The sequence below is a fragment of the Vicugna pacos genome, chromosome 1 (genome assembly GCF_048564905.1).
Source record: "Vicugna pacos chromosome 1, VicPac4, whole genome shotgun sequence".
NCBI classification, from domain to species: Eukaryota; Metazoa; Chordata; class Mammalia; order Artiodactyla; family Camelidae; genus Vicugna; species Vicugna pacos.
Window position 1 is genome coordinate 82,453,032 of NC_132987.1, and position 24,753 is coordinate 82,477,784.

General features: G+C 32.8%; 1 protein-coding gene across 11 annotated transcripts in view; it reads left to right on the plus strand.

Annotated features, from left to right (window-relative positions):
* Window positions 1-22,838, plus strand: part of SENP7 (SUMO specific peptidase 7) — a 113,095-nt gene extending 90,257 nt beyond the window's left edge. For all 11 annotated transcript variants that reach the window (XM_072966026.1, XM_072966031.1, XM_072966078.1 and 8 more), the window contains 12 exons: window positions 4,979-5,158; window positions 6,401-6,663; window positions 8,312-8,445; window positions 9,842-9,958; window positions 13,329-13,451; window positions 14,702-14,794; window positions 15,441-15,565; window positions 16,565-16,617; window positions 17,936-17,979; window positions 18,076-18,144; window positions 18,794-18,944; window positions 20,992-22,838. In XM_072966026.1, coding sequence (XP_072822127.1) covers window positions 4,979-5,158; window positions 6,401-6,663; window positions 8,312-8,445; window positions 9,842-9,958; window positions 13,329-13,451; window positions 14,702-14,794; window positions 15,441-15,565; window positions 16,565-16,617; window positions 17,936-17,979; window positions 18,076-18,144; window positions 18,794-18,944; window positions 20,992-21,129 — 1,490 coding nt within the window. In that variant the 3' untranslated portion in view covers window positions 21,130-22,838. The remainder of the gene's footprint in view (window positions 1-4,978; window positions 5,159-6,400; window positions 6,664-8,311; window positions 8,446-9,841; window positions 9,959-13,328; window positions 13,452-14,701; window positions 14,795-15,440; window positions 15,566-16,564; window positions 16,618-17,935; window positions 17,980-18,075; window positions 18,145-18,793; window positions 18,945-20,991) is intronic.
* The last annotated feature ends 1,915 nt before the right edge of the window (window positions 22,839-24,753 follow it).

Genomic DNA, 24,753 nt, shown 5'->3' on the forward strand with positions numbered 1-24,753 from the left:
ATCTTGGCTGTTGTGAATAATGTTGCAGTGCACATGGGAGTGCATGTATTTTTTTTGAATTAGTGTTTTCATTTCCTTTGTATAAATACCCAGAAGTGAAATTGCTGGATCATTAAAAAATTTTTTTTAGGAACCTCTGTACTGTTTTCCATAGTGGCTGTGCCAATTTACATTCCCACCAGCAGTGCACAGGAGTTCCCAGTTCCCTTTTTTCTACAGCCTTGTCAACATTCATTATTTCTTGTCTTTTTGATAACAGCTTTTCTAATAGGTGTGAGGTGACACTTCATTGTGATTTTGATTTCCATGATGAGTAGTGATGTTGAGCACCTTTTCATGTATCTGTTGGCTATCTATATGTTTATTTTGGAAAAATGTCTTTCAGTGTCTCTGCCTATTTTTTAATCATTTTTTTTTATTTTTGCTGTTGAGTTGTATGAGTTCTTTATATATTTTGGATTTTAACCTCTTATCAGATATGTGACTTGCAAATATTTTCTCTCATTTAGTAGGTTACCTTTTACTTTTGTTGATGATTCTAAAATTTATAGTTAAAGAACTTTGTAACAGAGCTTCCTCTCAAATTCTTATGATACAAGCCTCAGAAATGATATTTTATGTTTTCATAGTTAACATTTTGTACTTTGTTTCAAATATTGCTTTCTTTTATAGCTTTTCTACCCCAAATGATTTTTAAAAGATCATTTTAATTTAAAAAGTATGAAAAAATACTCCTGTCAGTAGTAATAAGTTTATGATTTTATAATGTAAGAGGAAAATATTACTATTCTTCTTCAAATCCTCTGTGCTAAGTTCCCATATACAGAAATCTTTTAAAAACAAGGCATGCATGTAAAAAGTTTTTGTAGATGGGAAATCTAGGAGCTAAATGTTTACTTATTTTTTTTTTTTTGCAGAAGCAGCTGTGGGGAAAATTTGATTTATTCATATTTATATTAGATGTTAATTGTGTTTGGCTGTGGCTTAAAGAATATGGCTTAAAGAATATAGTTTTCTTTCACATTTAAGCAATCTAGAGGTAGACTGAACAGGACTGATAAGGAGTTTATTTGTCATCAGGGGCCTAGACTCTTTTATTGTTCTACTCTGTTATCCCTGACACATGACTTTCATCCTCTTTCTCATGGTCCATATGACTGCTCATACTCCAGCCATCATGTTTTAATGTTCCAGGTAGGAAGCAGGAGGAAGGCAAAACGATAGAAAGGATTCATACCACCTATCTCTTGTTCTTTTAAGGAGTCTTCTTGATGTTCAGGCCGCATAACCTTTTCTGCTTATGTGTCCTTAGCTGGAATGTAGTCATATGACCACACATCTATCTGCAAAGCAAGTGGTAGGAAACGGAATTTTAAAGAGATTTAAGAGTTTCTTGCTTACCTGCAAAATTAGGGTACTGTTATCAAAATCCTTAACAGTGGGTAGGAAAAATGAAAGGCAACTCCCACTTTCAGTGTCTATCATAGCCCTTTAACAGAATAAACCAAATATTTTGGCAAAATTTGGTAATTAGGTAAATTTTTCTCATGATGGTACTAAAATTCCTTTTTATTTAAAGGAAACTTTTAAAAGTAGTCTTCCAAGACTATTTAGCTTTCATACTAAGAGCTTGGAACATTTGGACTAGTAATAATTATATAGATTTCACAGAATAGTACCAACTATCTGGGGCTGTGAGCTGCATGAGGAAGAATGTTGAGAAGTTTTTCTGAAGGGTTTTACTCCTTGCTTTGACCTCAATCTCTTCGTCTTTGCTGCTGGTTTTACTGACAGTTTTCAGAACGGAAGAGTTATAGTGTTTATGGATTGGAAGAATTAATATTGTTATAACGTCTATATTACCCAAATTGATCTACAGATTCAATGCAATCTCTGTCAAAATTCTATTGGCGTCTTTCACAGAAATAGAAAAAAATCCTAAAATTTGTATGAAACAACAAAAGACGCCAACTAGCCAAAGCAACCCTGAGAAGAACACAGCTGGAGGCATCACATTTCCTGATTTCAAACTATATTACAAAGCTGATTTAGTAATCAAAAGAGTATGATATTAGCATAAAAACACACAGATCCATGGAAAAGAAATTGAGAACACAGAAGTAAACCCACATATATGTAGTAAATTAATTTTCAACAAAAGTGCCAAAAATATACAATGGGGAAAGGATAGTCTCGTTGATAAATGGCATTGAGAAAGCTGGACAGCCAGGTGCAAAAGAATGAAACTAGACCCCTGCCTCTACTATACAAAAAAATCAACTCAAAATGGATTAAAAACTTAAACGTAAGACCTGAAACCATAAAACTCTGAGAAGAAAACATCAGGGGTAAAATCCTTAACTTTGGTCTTGGCAGTTTTTTGCATTTGTCAGTGAAGGCAAAGGCAACAAAAGCAAAAATAAACAAGTTGGAAGCATCAGACTAAAAACTTTCTGCACAGCAAAGGGAACCTTCAACAGAAGGAAAAGACAACTTACTTTAGAGAAAATATTTGCAAATTATGTGTCTGGTAAGAGGTTAAAATCTGAAATATACAAGGAACTCATGCAACTCAACATAAAAAAAACAAACAACGTGTTTAAAAAATGGGCAGAGGACCTGAGTAGACATTTTTCTAAAGACATACAAATGAGCAATAGACACACGAAAAGATGCTGAAGTCACTGGTCATCAGTGACATGCAAATCAAAACCACAAAGAGATATCACCTCACACCTGGCAGAATGGCTATCATCAAAAAGACAACAAATAACAAACATTGGAAAAGATGTGGAGGAAAGAGAACCCTCTTGTACTGTTGGCACACATTGGAATTGTAAACTGGTGTAGCCACTATGGAAAATAGTATGGCGGTTACTCAAAAAATTAAAAATAGAACTGTCATGTGATCCAGCAATTTCACTTCAGGGTATTTACCCAAAGAAAACTAAAGCAGTAATTCAAAAAAATACATGCACCCCAATGTTCATTGCAGTATTATTCACAATAGCCAAGATATGGAAGCAACGTAAGTGTCTTCATAGATGAATGGATGAAGATGTGGTATAGATATACAATGGAATATTACTCAGCCATTATAAAAATGAAATCTGGTAATTTGCGACAACATGGATGGATCTAGAGGGTATAATGCCAAGTGAAATTAAGTCAAAGACATATACAATATGACTTCACTTACATGTGGAATCTAAAAACAAAACAAAAGGAAAGTAGCTCATAGATAAATAGAGCAAACAGCTGGTTGCCCGAGGGAGGGTGGTGGGGAGTTGGGTAAATTAAGTCAGAGGGATTAAGAGATGTAAACCCCCACTTATAAAATAAATAAGCCACAGGAAATCACAACACAAGGAGTATGGTCAGTAACATTTTAATAACTTTGTATGGGGACAGGTGATTATTAGACTTAGCATGGTGATCGTTTCATAATGTATGCAAATGTCAAATCATTGTGTAGTAACCTGAAACTAACATTGTATTGTGTTAACAATATTTCAATTAAAAAAAAGACATATATAAAAAAGAAAAGGAGCCAGTAAATAGAGAGTAAAAGAAAGCAGGAAGGTAGGCTAGGATAGGACATGACAGGATAGGAAGGGAGGAAGTCAGGCAGGTATACATACAAACAGGCAGAGAAGAGGAGTAGAAAAGTACAGAAAGGGAACAAGGAACAGACCTGGAAATGGAATAAGGGAAGAAAAGAATGGAAGAGGAAGGAGGAAATATGAAAGGAATAAAGAGAAAATGTTTAAAGTGGATTAATTTATAAGAAAAATAGAATGACTGTTTTGGGAATATTAAGATGACTAGTTAATGACTATTCGAATTCTTACTGTAAAATGCTTTTCAAACTTTAATGTTCATATGAATTACTTGGATTTTCTTTTTTTGTTGCTGTGAAACTGAAGAGTCTGCTCCTCCCTTTTTTTTATTTTTTATTTTTTGGGGAGGGGGTGATAATTAGGCTTATTTGTTTATTTTTAATGGAGATACTAGGGATTGAATTCAGGACTTTGTGCATGCCAAGCACGTGCTCTACCACTGAGGTATATACCCTCCTCCTAAACTGAAGATTCTGATTCAGTAGATCTAGTGTGGGGCCTGATTTCTGCATTTCCAGTTGGCTCCCAGGTGATGCCAATGTCACAGACTGAGGACTATGTTTTGAGTAGCCAGGCACCAGGAGAAACTGGGCAAGGGAGAATAGTAAGAGATTTGTTTCAAATGGGTAACCATCCTGGGTTTATACTTAACTGATGTTTGTATTCCTAGTTTAGCTGCTAATTTTCTCAAAGTTGAACTGGATGACCTCAAGACTTCTTTATACTAGTTTTCTGTTTCTTTGAATGAAAAATAAGATTGTTGGAGGAGATTCTTTTAGCTCACTAAGAGGGAGAAAGAATAATAATTCTGAGTGATTACCTAGAAGTTTTGAGAAGTAAAACTTGGAAGAATTTTAAAAGAAATTTCGTCTTAGACCATTCAGAAGCTTGTATTACTCTTGAGAATCTTTTAATAATGGCTGGTCTGTGTCGTGAAATGCAGATGTTTTAGAAGAAGAAAAATAGGCATTAAGTGGCTTATGACAGCATGCTGTCATTTGGAGTCTTGGTTGATAGTATTGACCAAGATAGAGAATTACATAGTTTTCTCAGTTATACTCTGCTTAGTTTTCTGCATTGATAAGATAGTCTGAGATTATATAGTTTGAGAGACAAACGTCCTACATTTAATTATCATTTAAAAATTATTTAGCCCTTTCTAATTGTATATGATCATTTTTACTCTAATAATACTGTTTAGGTATTTCAGCTAAGTTCTGTGAAGTGTACAGGAAATAATATTTTAGAAAAAACTTGGCATATAATTCTTTTTAAAAAATATATTGTGTTAAGAGTCATACAGTGTTGTATTGCTAAATGGATTAATTTATTACTCTGTTGTCTTTTATTTGTTTCAGTGTCTCTGCATGAGATTTCATTGCTAGTGGATACCACACATTTAAAGAGGTTTGGGTTATGGAAAAGTAAAGATAATGATCACAGTAAAAGAAGTCATGCTATCCTCTTTCTTTGGGTATCCTCAAATTATCTTCAAGAGATTCAGACCCAGTTAGAAAACTCTCTATTAAGCCAGCAATGTGAGTATAAAGATTTCTGAATTTCAGGATAATCTGAGAAGCCCTATAAATAAAGTAATTTTCTTCTAAAATAATTTAGTAGAATGTAATTATTTCATTGAACTAAAATTAAGTTCATTGAATTAAAGATAATCCCTTAATATTTTGTGAGATAAATTATTTTATTCACATAATTTCTCCTTATAACTTTATTCAACCAAGTGAAATTATCTTATAAAATGAAAGGACTATCTTATCTTTTAGTCAGTTGACATCCTTGGCTACCTGTCTTACAAGTTTCTTGCCCTTATTATATAATGAAATGTGACAGAGCTAATCAGTAGCAAAGTTAAATAAAATACAGAATTCTTTATCTTCAACATTTCCTTCAGTTTCTAAAAAAGAAAACTCAGTTTACTTACATATCATTTTTCTAAGACTGTATTGAATACTTTTTTGTATGTTCTTATAACACTTATCTGTGTGTATATATATATATATATATATATATACACACATATATGCATCTTGAGATATTTCCCAGCTCTGTTTAGTTTCCAGTTCTTAAGAAAGTCTGGTTTAGAATTGGGTGAATCAAATTAGTAAGTTTCTTTCTTACCTCTTTAATCTTGCTATCATTTCCCCTCCTACTCCCTTGCACATTAAAGATATAAAGTAGTGATTGAAATTTTATACCTTTACAAAATGTCTTGTTTTGCTCAACTAATTACTTCCAAATTAGTTGGGGAAATTCATGATTAAATAGCAAAGAAGTTGGGAAAATACAGTGAGCCATTTATAAACATTATGCAGGGAGATAATGTCATTTGAATCCACTGTTGAAATGATTGATGAGACAAAATGATTTTGAAGGAAGTATTTGAATAGAAATTTTTAGAAATTGGAATTAAAAAAATTGATATATAGAAAAGGCTAGAGAAAAAAAATTGCTTAGTCATAATTTATTTATTTAGTTACACATTCAGTAACAAATATTTATTAGCACCTACTAAATTCTGGAGATACAGCAGTCAGTTCCATTGTGGAGTTTCCATTCTAATGCAGTAGCAGTCTAAAAATTGTGAGTTTTGGTTTCAGGTTACTAATGACCTGTTTTGGGATTTAATTTGCCTGAGTTATTAACTAACATACAAAATAGTTTGTTGAGTTATATACCAACCTTACTGTTATTAATAAATTATTTTAACTATAATCCCCTTGAAAAATACTACTAATAAAATTTATTTCTTTCTTCTTTCATAGCAAAATCCACTGAATTCATTTTCCTTGAGCTACATAGTTTTATTTCACAAAGAGAAGAATTGAAATTGAAAGATATTATGACAGAAATAAGTACAACCAATGGAGAATTAGAGCTTTCTTATCCATTGTCTTGGGTTCAGGCACTTCCTTTATTTCAGAACCTCTCTTCAAAAGAAAGTTCTTTTATTCATTATTACTGTGCTTCAACTTGTTCTTTCCCTGCTGCTGCTGCTGAAGAAATGAAGATGAAGTCAGTATCTCAGGTTAGCATATGATTAATGTAATTAATGAGGGGGAGGGAGGCAGTTTGGTAAAAATTCTTTCATTGAAATTAGGATGATTTCAGAATGCTGTATTTTGTCAAAAGGGCATAGGAACCAACCTAAAAGAACTCCCAATGTCAAAGCTAGATCATTTAGATCAACAAAATCAGTAATGATAGCATGTGATTATTACCAAAGAATAAGATGTACCCATGAATCTATATTGATACAAATGAATGAATGAATGAATGAATGAATAAAAAATAGATAATAAATAGTGGGTAAGGGACAATTCTTTTGTTAGAAAAGTATCCCAATTAATAGATGTAAAAGGAATAAGAGAAACGTAAAACCACTGCTAGGAAAATTACGATTGTTGCAGGTAAGGTCCACTGAGAGATGCTTAATTTAATGGGTGAAAATTTAAGGTGAGATAAGATATGTGCATAATCTCAGTCTCTCATCCCAAATATTTTAATTACAAGAAGGAAAACATGCAGTAACTTTACAGTGGAGAAACGTGGCAAACATCACCTTAACGCAAGTGATCAAAATTAACATTACCAGTAATGAGACGCATCGACATAACATACCTGTCATATCATGCATAGAATAGAGTACATCACTTCTGTGGCATTCTTCTTAGTATTGTATAACCTCAATCTAATCATGAGAAAAATCAGACAAAGCTAGTTACACAATAACTGACCAACAGTCAAAAAAATATCAAGGTCATGAAAGACATGGAAAAGACTGAAGAATTATAGGATCTTGAAACAGAAGAAATTTATTAGTGGAAAAACCAGTAAAATCAGAATAAAGTCTATAATTTATAATATCAACACAGCACCAACATTAATTTCTTACTTTTGATAATTGTACTATGGTTATATAAGATATTATTATTAGGGGAATCTGGGAGAGGCTTGTCCGTTTTTTGCAATTCTTTTATAATCTAAAATTGTCTTGAAATAATAGTAAGTTAAAAAATGCTATGTTTATTTTTATAGGAGGTTGGGAATATACATGTGGCTTGTATATCTCTGCCAAATACCTCTAGAAAGAAAAGTGTTAATTAAGTTTGTTGTGACATGTGCCTGCACACACACACACACTTACATGTGGGTTTGGTCTGGGGCTGATCTCTTATTTAAAAGGTCAATAGAAAGGTACATTAATGGAAGACGAGGTGTAAGACTTCACCACCATCTTTAATATAACATCGTAAAAATTTTGCTTGGTAATTACATTGTATATATAAATTTGTATTTTTCCACTTAACAATAAAATATCAATTTATGTTGTTATAAACTCTTTTTGGTCTCTCTTTTAAATTTTGTCCTACTATTTATTACCTCTTTTGTTTATTTTGAACAAAATGCACTGCTTTCAGATTCTAATTTAATTATAAAGCCCAGATCTGTAAGTAACACTTCAGGTTAAACTTTGGTCACTGTATGCACAGTATCGTTTGATCCAAAGTATTATTTTGTTTGGTTATATCTTTGTAGAAATTCTAAAAATATATATAACTCTTGGTATGTATTTCTTTTTGTCACATTTTCTCTTACAAGTCTAGGTTTTGACTTTGTTCTTTTGAGAGTTGGTATGTATTTATAAGACCTTTTTCTTTGCCATTTTCTGTCAGCCCTCAAATGCAGATACAGCCAAGCCTACTTACACCTTACTGCAGAAGCAAAGTAGTGGTTGCTACTCACTTTCTATTACATCTAATCCAGATGAAGAATGGCGAGAAGTCAGGCACACTGGACCTGTTCAGAAGTATGTACTGTGTCATATCCCGTTTGTAATAGGTGGGCAAATTAGTAGTTTCCATTCATGTTGTTGATTTTAAGTATTTTACCTTTTTAGAATGTTTTGACTTTCTTGCTGACAGTTAATAACAAATAATTATTAAAAAGTTAAAAGAAATAATAAGAAAACAACCCATGCCATTTTGTTTCATTTTATGTAAGTAAGTCAGAAATAGTAGCCAATATGTCAAATTTGGTAAGATTAAAGCATTTATTGAAAATATTCAAATAGCAATATATGGTTTTTAGGAGTATATGTTCCATATCTGAATATATGATAGGAAAAATGAAATTGCTTGCTAAAGTGTGCTTCAGTTTAAGGTACTTTGGAGTTTAGCAGAACTTCCCTTTCAGATCTTGCTTCTTTGTTCATATTTTGCTTTTTATATGTCGTCTTTGGGTGGTAAGGCAGAATACGAGAGTCTGTGCATTTGAGGGTGATTTCTAGTCCTTTACGTGATTCCTTTGTTAGAAAAAAAAAGTGAAATTATGAGATAGGAAAATAGCCAATAAGTTAGTAACTATTATATTAGCACTTAAAATTTTCACATATTATTTGATTTAGGTGCCATGGTTACCGAGATTAAATCAATTGCAGGTTATTCTTCTTGAATCTTTCTAGTTCAAGAAGTACATATTATACTTTTATTATTGACTATATTTGTGCCATGAGTACCACGCTGTCTGTTCCAAGACTGTAGCCAGAATTCACAATTGCTTTGATTTCTGAGCTTTAAAAGAGAGTGCCAGAGGAAAGATGCGTAATTCGTTGTCATCTTGTTTTTCATTTCTTTCTGGTTGTGTTCTAATTATTCATTTCCTTTTTGTTCTCTTGAGTTTTATATTGTAAGCACTTTGTTATGGGAAACTTCCCTCCTAAGCTCCCATGTTATTTCTTCATTGTCCAGCTGCTGGTGTAGACTAGCCATCAGTGGGAGAACATAGTTTTTGACTGCTGGCTCTTTTGAATGGAAAGGAACTAGTCTTGGCATTGGGAAGTGGAACATAGGAAAATCTTCTATAGTTTATTACTTTGGTTTTTTGAATGTTAAAAATTGTACATAAGAGACACATCTTCAGTGATATTGTAACTGAATGTGAGATATAAACCTATTGATCAGACAAATTTAAGACTAGCCCATATGGGGAGAATTGGAAATTATAAGGTACTCACTGAGAGTACTATTAGTAGCTTGTGAAAATAAAGGAAGGAAAATATAATAGCTTGTATTCTGTCAAATATTTTTTACCTACACATTTTAGCTACTGAATACTTCTTCCCTGTTATTGTTCCATATAACAAATCTCTTTGATACTAGAATTTTCAATATTAATATATTTCAACTTTATTTTTACTTTTGAAGGTTGATTGTGTATCCTCCACCACCTACTAAAGGGGGTTTAGGAGTAACTAACGAAGATCTGGAGTGCTTAGAAGAAGGAGAGTTTCTTAATGACGTGATCATTGATTTCTACCTTAAGTAAGTACAGTGATAAATGATCTCACTTGTTTTACAGGTTTTGATGTGAATCTTAAAGTGAATATCTTTATCTCTGAAGTGTTTTAACTCTAGCTAAAAATAACCTGCCAAAATACCAGATTTGAAAAATGTTTGCCTACCAAAGTTTTCTAGAGTTGACTAATTCAGTTTCATTCCTTTACTTCCCATAGATACTGTATACTTCAGAAGAGTTACTGTATTTTTGTTTGTTTTGTTGTATTAATTGGCTTATTTTTGATGGATAGCTCTTTGTCTTTTGTATTACTATATTATATTTGTATTACATAATTACAAATCACTTTGGGAACTGAAAAGAAGCAATTCTGTGTAGTTAGCTATTGTGTCTTAAAGCACTGTAAGAGTTAATGTCATTTTAAAAATCCGTATCACTGTTCCATTAAAAATAATTTTCACTTTTTTTTATAGCCAAGCTGAAGAAATACATAGGAAAGTTTTATAAACTTTCGCGCAAAAAGTAATTTGTCTCTAGCCCTCATGTTGTAGTATATATATCCCTAGACCTACATTTCCAGCACTTCTTCAAGATGTCTCCTAATTATTTCACTGGCTCTTCCCAAACCAGTTTATTATCATCTTACTGCTGAAGAGGCCCTATTGTTTTACTAATAGTGCTATCCTTATTCTAGTCTCTTAGGCTCAGAATCTCAAATTATCATCTGCTCTTCATCTCAGACATTGTAGATTTAATCGCTAGAAGTTCTCTTTGGGTCTTTTTTATATATTTCATGTCTCTATTTAATTTTTTAAACATATGGAGCATAATTATTATATAATAACTATTTTAATGTCCTTTTCTACTTGTTCTAGTATATGTGTTAGTCCTGGGTTGTTTCAATTGACTGTTTTCTCTCTTCATTATGAGTCTTTGTTTATTTGTTTTTTGCTTCTTTGAATGTCCGGTAATTTTTAAATTGGGTGCTGGGGTATTTTTTTATTCCTGTAAATATTCTCGAATTTTGTTTTGAAATACAGATTGTTTGGAAACAGCTTGATGCTTTTAAGGGTCTTGCTTTTTAAGAGCTGTTAGGTGAGACCAACAAGTTAATCCCTGCCACTGAGGAAAGACCCTTCTGAGTGCTCTACTCAGTGCTTCATGAATTACAAGGTTTTCCAGACTGGCTAGTAGGAACAGGCACCATTCCTGAAGCCTGTGTGAATGGTGGGTACCATTCCCTCTAATTTTTTCAGGTAGTTCTTTTCCTCAGCCTTGGACATTTTCTTTATATACATGCAATGATCAGTATTCTGCTAAATCCTAGAGGAGGACTCTGCAAATATCTGGAGTTCTCTCTCTATACTGCTTTTTCTTTTCCAATATTCTGATCTGCAAACTCCCACTGCTTTCTTCTCTTCTGACTCTCAGCATCTCCTCAGCTCTGGGAGCCTGTCAGGCTCCACCTGGGTTGTCCCTTCCTGTGCTGCAGCCTGGAATTGTCAAGGCAGTAAGCTGGAGCAATTATGGAGCTGTCCATTTCTCAAGGGTCACTATTCTTTGCTGCATCATACCCACTATTCTGAAAACTATTGTTTCATTTATTTTGTCCAGTTTTCTACTTGTTTCAAACAGGAGTGTAAATCTGGTCCCTATTGTTCCATCTTGGCTGGGAGTGAAGTCTGTTATCATTGACTCTTCACGCTCCCCTCTCTACATACTCACTTGCCTGAGTGGTAGATTCTGTCTAATTCATTTATTTGCTTTATTTTCTCATTATGATATTTTTAGTACTATGCATCTTACCTAAATTGTTATTCTTCACTCATCTCCTATATCCTTTGTCTCTATTTTCTGATCTGTTACATATATTATTACCACTATTATTATTCTTAAACTGCTCTGTAAGATGCAATTCCCACTAGAAACATTTAGTAATTTCTTATTACTCATCAAAATGAACTCAAACATAGGCATTTGAGTGTCTTGATAATATGACAATAATCGGTCTTTCAGCTAATAACCCTATGCATATGACATAGTCCAGCAAAATTTAATTATAAATAGTTTATTAAACAAAGCCCATTCTTATTCACTCTTCTGCCTTAATGCCCTATTTTTCTTGCTTCTTGCAATACTCTCCTCTTTATCATAACCTGTTGAAGTTTTATTCCTCTTTCAGGGTTCCTTGGAAGTGTTACCTTCTTGAAACTTCCTGATCCTAAATAGATATTAATTGTCATAATACTTCATTTGCATATCTTTTATGGTGCTTATAATATTTTGCTTTATTTTAAGGTTATTTGGTAGTATTATGATTATTCTCTTTCTAAAGGTTAAACATCTTACTTATTTTTGTATCCCTGTAATAGTGTCACATTTATATTTTGTGAGATGAAATGGATCATCTTTGCTGTTCATGTTAGGTTTTATTGGAATTAACTAACAAAATTTTATTTCTAACTCAGTTCTAATAATATTTTCCTATACTTTCTCTTCACTAAATTTTCTGTATCTCTGTCTTATTGACTTTTCAGAGAGGATTCTAACTTTTTAAAACCTCTCTTCTGTTTATTTTTTAAATTGATGAATAACTTTCAAGTAGTGAAGTGCATAAATTTTAAGTGTACAGCTCATGAATGCTCACTTATGTGTGCATTCATGTTATCATCATCCAGATCAAGATAAAGAACACTTGTAGCACAGCAAAATCATTCTTTGTGTTTCCTTCCACATAGAATACCCTCCCCATAACTACATTAAAAAATTCAAGTTGTGTTTGTTTTTTATGCTTTTTTTTAAAAAAAAAAGCAATTACAAGATCATTTTTGAACCTTTATAAACTATTAAGAATAGCAGTTACCTGATTTTGAAGGGCTTAATTATTAAATGATTAAATTATAACCTTATATTGAAGAGTTGTTTTAGTATAGAAATGGATTAAGGATTTAGAGATTAGTTATGTCTCAGTTGTTAAAGTTTCTCTAGTTTTATTTAGGAGTGTCATAGTTTCAATTTTATATTTGATTGTGTGATTATTTGATTAATATTTCCTCGTACCCTCGCTTTTTTGTATTGTAAGCTCTATGGAGGCAGGTGCTTTTTTTTTGTCCCCTCTTATTCTGTGTCTCTAGTGTAAATGTGGTGCTTGGCACATGTTAGGAATTTGGTAGGTAATTGTTGAGTGAATGAGTGAGTAAATGGAAAATTTCTTCTTCAACTGACCTTGATAGGAAGTGATGTAACTAAAGAACAAAAAATGTGAAAATCAGAGCAAATTACAAGATTGTTTTGACTTTGGACAAAAAGTGAAGATTTTCAGAACACATAAGATGATTGGAGGAAGACCAAGTAAAATCCAAAAATAACTTACTTTAAGTTGTCGCTACTTTACAGGTATCTTATATTGGAGAAAGCATCTGATGAACTTGTTGAACGAAGTCACATTTTTAGTAGCTTTTTCTATAAATGCTTGACAAGAAAGGAAAATAATTTAACAGAAGATAATCCAAATCTTTCGTAAGTCAGTCTTCTAATGTACTGAAATTTTAAGAGGAAAACAGTGTTTTGATGCTCCTAGTGAAATAACGTCTTACATTACTTCCCAGAGTGAGCAGTATTACCACTTGTGCAGATCTTGGGCCAGTTTGCTCTGGGAGATGTTTCTCACCCTTCTGTTCTGTTCCCTATCACAGGGAGGCTGACTCTTGCAGGTTGCTTTTCCAATTGCATGTTCTGTGGGGGACACTGAGGTTGGAGGGCAAGGAAAGAAGCAGCCAGGATGTTTTCTTCTGTACCATCTTTGCCTTGGCAGTTACTCTGGTAGTGGTTCTGTTTCTGCTCTGGGTCTGTCTTGCACCGGATGGACCTGGCAGAGCTCCAGCTTCCATCTGGAGGTGCTGCTTCTTCACTTTGCCCTTCAGCATAAAGTATAGCATTGTCCTACTATGCTAATCTCTGGTTGCCTCCCTGGTTGCCTTTTTTGGCTTTGCACTTTTTTATCACCACTGAAGCCAATTCTTTGCATTACATTTTATCTGTCTTAAAAACGTAGGGTGGTGTATGTTTTCTTGGTCACAGCCTTACTGACATACTACTGTTTAATTAAACTGATTTAACAGTGCACAAAATACCATACTTGTCCTCATAATTTAGCTGAATTTCTGTCCAAGTATTTTTTGATTAATTCTAAAACCTATAGAGCGGTGGCTAGGGATGGACATGGAGGAGGAAGGAGTAGACTTTGTAGTTTAAATAGCGCTGACTCCGACAGCTGTGAGCATGGAACCGCTTCATCCCTCCCCCACCCTAACAATCTGTGTGATAATCTCTACAGAAGAACCCTGATAAAATTAAGGGGTTTTGTTTTTTAAAAAGTTAACATAAACTTTTGTCTACCACTTTACAAGGTACATTATTGTACATTATTTCTTCCCATAACAATGTTTTTAGATATATAGGGCATTTTTCAGATGAGGAAGCAGGGCAATAAAGATTGGCAGAACTCTGGTGAGTGACAAAACAGGCTGGTACTGAAATCTTTATCTTTTAACTTCTAACCCAGAGATGTTTTCATTGTGCTGAACTAAAAATAGCCAGGAGTTAATAAAAGGAGATAATTTTCTAGTCCATTAAATATTATATCTTGAAGAAGATGATTAAATAAGCTAAAACTAGCATTTTTCAGTGTATAAAAAGGACTCTTGAAAACCTTATCTTAAAATTTTAATTTTTTGTATACCAAATATATCTATCTTTTATATTTCTAGAATGGCTCAGAGAAGACATAAAAGAGTAAGAACATGGACTCGTCACATAAACATCTTTAATAAAGATTATATCTTTGTGCCTGTAAATGAGTCGTAAGTATTTCAGATTACTTAAAAGCAAAATCACAGACAGTGCAGAAAAAATATTTTGTGCATTTTTAGATCAATAATCAATAAAAAGTGTGGATATATAAACGTAGGTGTTATTTTTAATTTTTTCTAAAGAAGTAGCTAAAATAATGAGTTTATTTATCTTAGATTTTGGTTTGATGGTATTTATATTATAAATAGTGAAAAAAATAAAATGGTAGTTGCCCACAAGACTAAAATGACTGAGACATTGAATTTTTGGTTGGGGGTACTCAAGAAAAGATTTTGAAAACAAAAGATCAGAGTGTTTTAGGAAGAATCTTCAAATGCTTATGAGAACAAGCTCTTTACGCACCAATAGAAAGAAGGTGATGCTATAAGTCTATTTATTAAACCAGATCTTTAACAGGACACACGAATTATATGAACGTAAATTAGTTTGAATTACTCAGATTTTACTCTAAGAAGTCTTACTACTTTTTAAATTAGTTTTGGAATGTGTGTTCTGTATTATATCAGATATTAGAATGGACTTCTTCAAAATAGATAAGAAGTTTATCATACCTAGCTTCTCAGCTATAATTCTTGAACTTATTCTTCTAGGTTGTTTAGATTTTGTGTTATTAAGAGCTTATTTCTTTTTCAACAGGTCTCACTGGTATCTTGCAGTCATTTGTTTTCCATGGTTAGAAGAAGCTGTGTATGAAGATTTTCCACAAACTATATCCCAGCACTCCCAGGCTCAGCAATCCCAACATGACAATAAAACAATAGGTGACAAACTTAGCATAGATGGTGTTTTTAATAATGATAGTAACAGTAAAATGAATGTAGCAAACAATATGAAGTTAACAGATAGTATAGTTATTTATTATCATTAAACATATTAGAAGAAATAATGTCTGAAATTTTCATGATAGTTGCCCAGACTCATGAATAGACAAAATGTAATTCTCAAGTTATACTGTTACATCAGGTTTTATCATAGTACTTTTTATAGTATCATCTTGCTAATGTGCCTAACAATTCATGCCGTGAATCTTCAGGCATAGCTTGAAATCTCCTGTTTTTTCTTTTTCTTAATATAAATGAGCACAATTCTTGTTGACACTAGTAATTGGGCTAGGTAGTATCAGGTCTGTTATAATTCTTCCATGATTTTTCTTACATTAATGAAGGAAGCAAATGAAGCAAACCCAATCTTAATGAAGTAAGCAAACAGAAAACAAATCAAAATTATGTTTTATAGCTGTAGTCTAAGTGGTAAGCAAATTAATAATAGCCATAACTCTTCATAACTGACCAAAACCTTTCTCTAGTGGGGAAGGAAGAAAAACTGCCAAAAGAGCAGATTATTTTCAATTTTGTTTAATCCTCTTGTGCTTCAAAAGTATATTTTTGCAACCCTCTGTGATCATAGTTTAGAAGAATTATTACTAGGCAAATTAACAATCCTCCGCAATTAAACACTAGGGATTTTGATCATTGAGCAGTCTTTGAAGATTGTCTTTTTATAGGAAACTGGCCCAGCTAACTGGTAGTTCAGGTTTTGGCTCTGGGGTTTATGTATTGTCTGATGACAGCTATCCATGATCAGTTTTCTGTGTTAATTGAATTTTTCATAACATTAACCATGAAAAATAACTAAATAGATTCCAGGTATTTTTTCCCTTTATTTACTGCTACGCATACAAATTTCAGTTTAAGCTTATCTAAATGCTTTGTATTATACATGAAGTTATCACACGTAACTGCTTTGTTGTTCCTAACTAGATAATGATCTACATACTACTTCAGCACTGTCCTTGGGTACGGAGGATTCCCAAGTAAGTGTGTTTTTTATAGATGTAAAGGAAGGAAAACTCATAAATATAATAATTTTATCTGTGAAACAAGGCATAGCTAAGTGAGCTATGATGGATATTGGTGGACCGTAATTAAATTGTGCTGTTTTAGGATCCTTTGATGTATTTTGCTGGGATAGGAAAGAGAACAAGAGAAATTATCATTCTTCTTGCGTCTGTTTGGCTTACTTTAACTCTCTAGGTTTGTTTATTTACTAGTTTATCTGATCTTCTTGATTGGCTACTTTTCCAATTTCTATAGAAAAATGTACATTATTCTTCATTAAGTCAGAATTTCTTGTGCTTAGAGTAATTAATAACCTATGTTTTATATTCAACTTTCTATTATTGTGAATTGTTGGTGAAAATTATTCAAAGTAGACTCATGGTCAATCCATATGACTCCTGAGGCTAAGATAGTTACTGTTAACTTCTCTTTAAATAGACCTCCAAACTGGTATTCATGGTCTAGATTTCATTGTTCTTGATTAGGTAGCCACATACTTTTTTTTTTTTTAATAAATACAGGCAGCAGCAGCAGCCTCCTTGGCCCAGGCCTGTGTCTTTACTGTCACTGGAATAGGGTGAGCAGAAGGAAGGTGGTTTCCTTTTCTGCTGTCACAGTGGCAGAATAAGGGGGTTCCTTCTTGCTCCCAGAGCCAGGTTTCCCAGACTGAGTTCCTTGGAACACTTATTCTGAGATGCAGTTTATGATAACAAGAATTCCAAGGTCAGTTAAGATGAGTAGGCCCTGTGTCCTATTCTTCTTAGAGATTCACTGTTATATTAGAATAATACAGGTCCTGAGAAGTTCCACACTGAAGAAAATTTGATCTATTCTCAAATTTATCAAAATTAACAAAATAACTCATCTCTTGTCCCTTAATATGTATTAATACTCTGCTTCTTATGTTTCAAGGGGAAGCAGCCTGTCTCTACTGACATTGTATGTTAACAGAATATGTATAAGGACAGGTTAAATTAACATGTTTATCTTTGCTAAGATGGCAAGTCTGAATGGAAGCAATTCAAGTTCCATGTTGTGTTTTAGGCCATATTAAAGCTCCATAACTTATTGAGGCCACATGTAAAAGTATATGAACTATTGTTTCACCAGTATAAGAACATGAATCAAAAAATTTTTGAAAAATGATGTTGGCTTACTTCACTTGATGAAAAGAACTCTAATATTTGAAATTTTAATTTCATAGTTGTTAGAAATATTTTAAAGAGTAACTTAGTGTTGTAAAGTCATAAACTAGCTTTAATTGTAAAGTCATAAAAATTCATGTAATTTTAGAGTCCTGAGATGAATACATCAGTACCAAAGAAAATGTGTAAAAGGTAGGTGCATGCTGTAATAATACAGTTTTTTCAGATATTTAGGTTCACTCTCTATGCAGACATGTCCATATTGATTTCTTCCTTTGCTTTCCACAGGCCGTGTATTCTCATTCTAGACTCCTTAAAAGCTGCTTCCATGCAAAACACAGTTCAGAATTTACGAGAGTAAGTAATGACAATTTTACTAAAATCTCAATAATTATTAGGTTACCTTAGAATTACTGAAAAGATTATGTCAGGAATTATATTTTATTATGTGTTTAGATGAGGCCTATAAATAATTAATAATAAATATCACCATTATGTCTTAATCTTCAGGTATTAAAATGTTTCTCAAGGATATATTAAAAGTAAATTTAGAACTTGTAGTTATAATTGAACAAAAGCATAGTTTTACAACAGCATTGCAACTATTAGTGGTTACCAAAAGTAATGCTTTAACAAGAAATAAGAACTCTTACATTCTTATCATGTGTGTTTGTAATTTTAAAATTTACTGTAGGATATGGAAAAAGCTACCAACTAAAGTTTAAAAATAATTTGTTAAATTATTTTGTAATATAAGTTATGTATATGAGTTAAGAAAGTTCAGTTGTTGAAAAAAGTCTAGCTTTTATTTTGAAACTCAGGTGATTTTTCTTTAAAGTAGCACTTTTGAAGCCTCACATATTATAATTTGTACTGTTAAAGTTTAGTCTGGCAGTGTGTCCAGAGGCAACATATTTGGCAGCAAATATTTTTTGATCTTTGTGAAAGTGTTACATAATAGTATAGAAATTTCTACTGAAGTCACTCTACTTTTTGATGATTTAAGGTATTTAGAGGTAGAGTGGGAAGTTAAACGAAAAACTCATCGTGAATTCAGCAAAACAAACATGGTGGACCTGTGCCCTAAAGTTCCTAAACAAGATAACAGCAGTGATTGTGGGGTGTATTTACTGCAATATGTGGAAAGCTTCTTTAAGGTATGTAAAGATATAAATATGTTCTAAATTCACAATTATCAGCATATAATCACAAAATTACTGGGCAAGCAAAGAAGCAGGAAAATGTTACAGGTTATCAGAGGGAGAAAAAAGGCATAGAACTGCATACAACCCAGATATTGGGATTAGCCAAAAAAAGAACTTAAAAATTATATGATTAATATGTTAGAGAAAATAGTCAAAGATAAACAAAATGTGTGAAATGAAATCTGTTAAGAAAAATCAAGTGGGCTGAAAATGCATAATGATATATCTGAAATTAAGAACTTACTGGATGGATTTAACAGCCAACTGAATACAGCAGAAGATAGGATTAGGGAATTTAAAAAGAGGACTAAAGATATCTCACTGTAGCTCAGAGAGGGAAAAGAATGTAAAGAAGAGAACAGAGCATAAGAGATAAGTGTGATACAGTCAAAAAGTCTAATTTATATGTAATTGGAGTCCCAGGAGGATTGGGGAGTGGGGTGGAGAGACAGAATGAAGCAGATACATATTTGAAGAAGAATTTTCAAAACTAAAAACTTGTGTATTCAAGAAGTTGAGAAAACCTTAAACTACATAAGTACTGTGACAAGTATGGGTATTATTTTCCAGCTCATCAGAGACTATAGGAACTGTAGCAACATTTAAAAGAGATATTAAATAGCAAGGGATCACCCTTTGCTTTTTGAGCTGTTAGCTCATTACTTCAGTCGTTACCAATATTATTTATGGAGATGAGTATAAGGCTTGTTTGGAGAATCCTTAAAGGTGCTTTCAAAGCATAAAGGTTACAGTATGCAGTTATAACTTCTTGTATAATTGGGGAGGATTGATAATATATAGTAGACGATGGTACACATTATGAAAAACCATTCAACATGTTACATTGTTATTGTTGTCTTCCTTTTTTATTCCTACACTGGAACTTCATTATACGGTGACAGTTCTGGTCTTCTAATACTCTTTCCAAAGAGATTTGCTTTTGTTTTTAGGATATCCAAAGTGCTTTATTACATAACATATTATGAGTCTGTTACATAATTCTACTTTATGTGTAGCTTCAGTCTGTAGAACTTCTAGTATAGGTTGCAGCACTGTTTAATGAAGATTCCTTGGTGAAGGGGAATATATTTGTACAAATATATTTGTACACTAATGTAACAGCATAGGTTGAAGAAAATAGATTTCAGGTTGACCACTCAAAACCTGTGGAACTTTGTAACTTGACCTTAACAAAAACAGTATTAATTCTAATAAAAATACTTGCAGAGTTAAATCTCCACATTTGCTCCTAGAGTCACAGTCAGTCCATCACTTCAGCTTTGTACCCTGGGACTCTTAATTTCTTCTTCAAGATATAAGTCCGTCTTACATATGGCTTCTAATAGTTTCATCAAATTTATGAACATGATCTAGGGGAAGCCTTCTTCAGCAGTTATTTATTGATTTTTTAAAACACAGGCAGAAATGTCTTTGTAGTTGCAACCTGCAACTTCATTGATCAGCTTAATACAATGGAAGATGTAGCAGTTCTTGAAGCCATTTAATTGGCTATTTCTTGCACTAAAAGATGGTACTTCTGCAGGATTATCTGTTTTTTTATCTGAGACTCTTCATTTACTGCTAAGGCTTTCTCTTTGCTTTAATAGTTTCAAAATATTAACATTTTGGAACAAATCGTGTTCAAACCAACTGGACTTCTGCATTGTGCTGCATTATTCTCTGTTTATCAGTTCTGTTTGCACTAATTCATAATTCACTTAAACATGCATTGTAGCAAAACAGATGGTATTTATTTTTGATGTTCAAAAGTTAGCAATTTAATGAAATATTCTGAAGTTGATTGTGGTGATGGTTGCACAACTCTGTGAATATACTGAAAATCATTCAATTGAGTAGGAGAATTGCATGGTATGTGAATTATATCTCAGTAAAGCTGTTACTTTAATAAGTTAGCAATTTCTCATCTCTTACAAAAATGAAATTAAAACAAATTTGAATTATAATGCTAAAGTGATTGTATTGTCTTTTCTCTCATTAGGATCCTATTGTTAACTTTGAACTTCCAATTCATTTGGAGAAATGGTTTCCTCGTCATGTAATAAAGACCAAACGGGAAGATATTCGAGAGCTCATTTTGAAACTTCATTTACAGCAACAGAAGGGCAGCAATAGCTAGTTAATCTGTACAAACATGACACAGATGCTCTATACGATTACTGGAAAGCCGCTTACCAGCATTTGTGTTAGCCAGCTCACAGAGAAGAAAATAACTTGTAGTAGTTTTATAAGTCATTGTACATTATTTAAAATATATAAGATATATTATTAGAATTGTCGGGATCACGTAGATGGGATGGAAATAGGGGTGATATAGAGAAACTTATTAGAAATTAAAATTTCATAAATATTTGATATTTTTCTGATTAAATATGCTTGGATTATGCAATAGCGTATGTAATGTGGGAATGTTTTTGTAGATAAGAAAACTATGTGATCTGTACTTCCACATAACTGGGAGTTGAAGGGAGGTAGGTCCTCCCTGGTGCCAGCCCCAGTGCTTGTCAAATTTGACAAGTCACATTATATTGTAATTCTGTTCTTTGCAACTCAAGCATGCAGTATGAATACTGTGTATTTTTTTAAAAAGAATTTTAGTATCAAGGCTTCAGAAAATGCCATTTACGGCATCCCTTCTGTATAGTGTAAGAGAAGACATGATGTTAGGAAGGTAATAAAAATGCACTCTTTCAAAGCGCAGCTTATTTTTCTCAGTTGCTAAATGGAACCGTCACTCCGCTCTAATTGTTATTTGTTTTCCATTTCTTTTGATGTCATGTGTAGGGATTTGAGAGTTTAGTTCATTCAGAGTGAAATTCGGACACAAAGAATTTAGCTATCCAAAATAGGTTTTTAAAACTGTATATGTAGTTCAGCTTAGTTTATTTGAGGTATAGCTATATAAAAATTGAATCCTATCCTATTCTGATACCCAGAATCTATGTACACAGTTTCTTTTAAGTATAGAAGATAAAATTGGTGTCTTCATAACTTTAATTAAAAAACTCCTCAAAGTCTTATTTATTGTTAGAGCTAAATATATAATTTTATCGCTCCACTTACCCAGTATTCATCTGCAAAAGCCAGATTGCTCTCATTGCTTTTAAATTTTAAATCATAACTTTTAGAGATCTGTGACCCTCGTGGAGCAGAGTTTTTATTAAATGTTCAGGTAACAGTTCTGAATTGATGTGATGATGGTGGTATTTCATGTGATTAAACGCTTCACAGCCTCCTTATGCTGTCAGGAATACTTTGAGAGGATGATTATATTGTATTTTCTCAGACAAGAAAAATGGTTTTTAATAATATTATTTTAATGTTCTGCTTAAAGCATCTCTTGGATTTACATTCTGTTTAAAGCATCTCTTGTATGTAAAGCAATGAAGCAAAGGCAATTTAAGATGAGGCTAAAAGTCGGAACATTTTATTTAAAAATTATGTGAATTGAAGTTGTGAGTTAAGCCTAGTGTCCTTAAGTTTCTGTTAATCCTGTCACCATCTTTATATTGTTAAAGATGTTTGTCCTTTGGAGATTTCTTATAAAGGTGGTTATAATTACATATTTCATTCCCAATTTGTGTGTGTGTGGGAGGGGACTTTTTTAGATTACTATTAATTATTTTGTATATCTAATTTTGGGAAAACAAGTATATAATACATTTTCTTGTGACTTCTTAACTTCTTTTGTTTGTATGTTTTTCAAAGATACCACTGTCCTTTATCATGTTTTGAAGATTGTTTAAAACTCATTTTCCTAAATTAATGTGGAAATAATACTTTGAGAATATCAACATTTTATATTAAACATGTTTTTAATTCATTAAATTGAGATGTAATTTTTTTCTTAAAAAAAGTAAGCCATTCATAGAGATAAATTTTAAATTGTATTATTCTCAGTGCCATCATATAATTGATGCTTAGATTAATTTTTCTTCCTGTTTTAGCAGACATATAGTTAATTTGATTGTCAGTCCAGGGAACATTTTTGAGCACCTACTACGAGCAGGCAGCGTAGTAGGTAGAAAAAATTGAATGGCAGCTCTTATTCCTAAGTCATTTATAGTCTGATGGGAGAAGTGGACGTATGAACAGTTTTAATAGTCCCTGTTAAAAACAGTCATAGAATTTCTTTGGGAGCACAGGAGTGTGTTCAGCCTGGGATGTGTGTGTGTGTGTGTGTCTGTGTGTCTGTGTGTGCGTGCGTGTTTGTGTTAGTGAGAGGTGGTAGATAATAAGAGGGTTGTCAGTGGACAGGGAAAGCCCTCTTAGAGAAGATAACACTATTTTTGTTTTGCAACACTTGGGATGAGAAAAGTGGCAGCTCTTTTTTTTATTTTTAAAGTCATAATCCAATCACTTAACTAGGATTTAGAAGTTGAATACCTCTAAAAATCAGCTTTTTTGTTTTTTTGTTTTTTATTTTAGGGGGAAAAGAGGTCTAGACTTGTCATACAGAGCCCTTTCTAATCTGATTCAAAATTACGTTCTATTCTCATCTTCCCACCGTCACCTACTTTTTAGTCACGTAAGATTATTCATTTACACTTTAATTACTTTTGGCTTAACTCCAAGCTTAAGCCCTTTCTTAATAGGAAATTATCTTAGGTTTTCCTTCTTTCAATACTATTTCTTTGGAGGAATACTGAGCTAGAATAAATGTTAGTTGTATTCAATATTTTTTTTATCATGAAAGTGACCTCTAATTGTTGAACTGTCTGGATTGGGAGAACTATGAGTAGACATGCATACCCTGAAGGCCTTTTTGACCAGAACATAATACTCTTGGAAAACATGTACCCTTGCTTCCCTCTGTAGTCTCTTGTAACTAAACTTGTCCTTATGGAAAGCTGGAAACTTTGCCATGGGGCTGTTCTATGTGTATGAGGCTTCTTTATGTTGGAGTGGTCTGTACCCACCCAGGTGGTCTCTTCTCTGATAACTGAGTTTGCTGTTTTGGGGACTGGAGAAATCAGGGTGAGGACTATTTAAGATTCTGAAGAGGAATGTGCTTTAGATCTTTACAAAAAAATTTTTTTTCACCAGAGAACTTTGCCAGAGATACGTAAGATAGAGATTTGTTGCTATTTCATAGTAAATCCTAGCTCCCACGGGGATTGTGACCAATTTTATTTGCTTTTTACTAGGTTTATTTGATACAGACAACTGTGAAAAATTTTTATCTGGTCTCCCATTGCGGTAAACGATATCCTTTCTTGGTTAGGTGTTCCTCGTGTAGGTAAACACACTGGGCCTCATGCTTAATAGCAAATTAAGCAACAAAGTTATTATCACATAGCTATCATTCATATTGTGTGCTTAGTGTGTGCTAGATACTATTCTAAGTGTTTTCTGTGTGTTAACAAATTTAATCCTCGCAACATCTCTATCATGAGTTAGCTTTACTATTGCTATCCTATTTTATAGATAAGGAGACATAGTAGTTTTAGTGAAAGGTGTTCAATTTTTTTTTAATTAAAGAGGGAAATTTACAAGACAGTAGCTTTCTTACAAAGAGAAACAACTTTGTTTGTATGTAGCTCTGTATTTCTGATGTAGATATAGTCATTTTGGGCTTTTTATGCTTGCAAATCATAGTTGTGGAAGAACCCAGAGAATATGTGAATCTGTCAGGTATGACTAGCAGATTGAGACAAATTGTAAAACAGTGAGTTACATGTGAAACATTATTTTTAAGTGGACGGACTGCTTGTTAAAGGCAAGGAGAGTGTTGGTAAAGAGC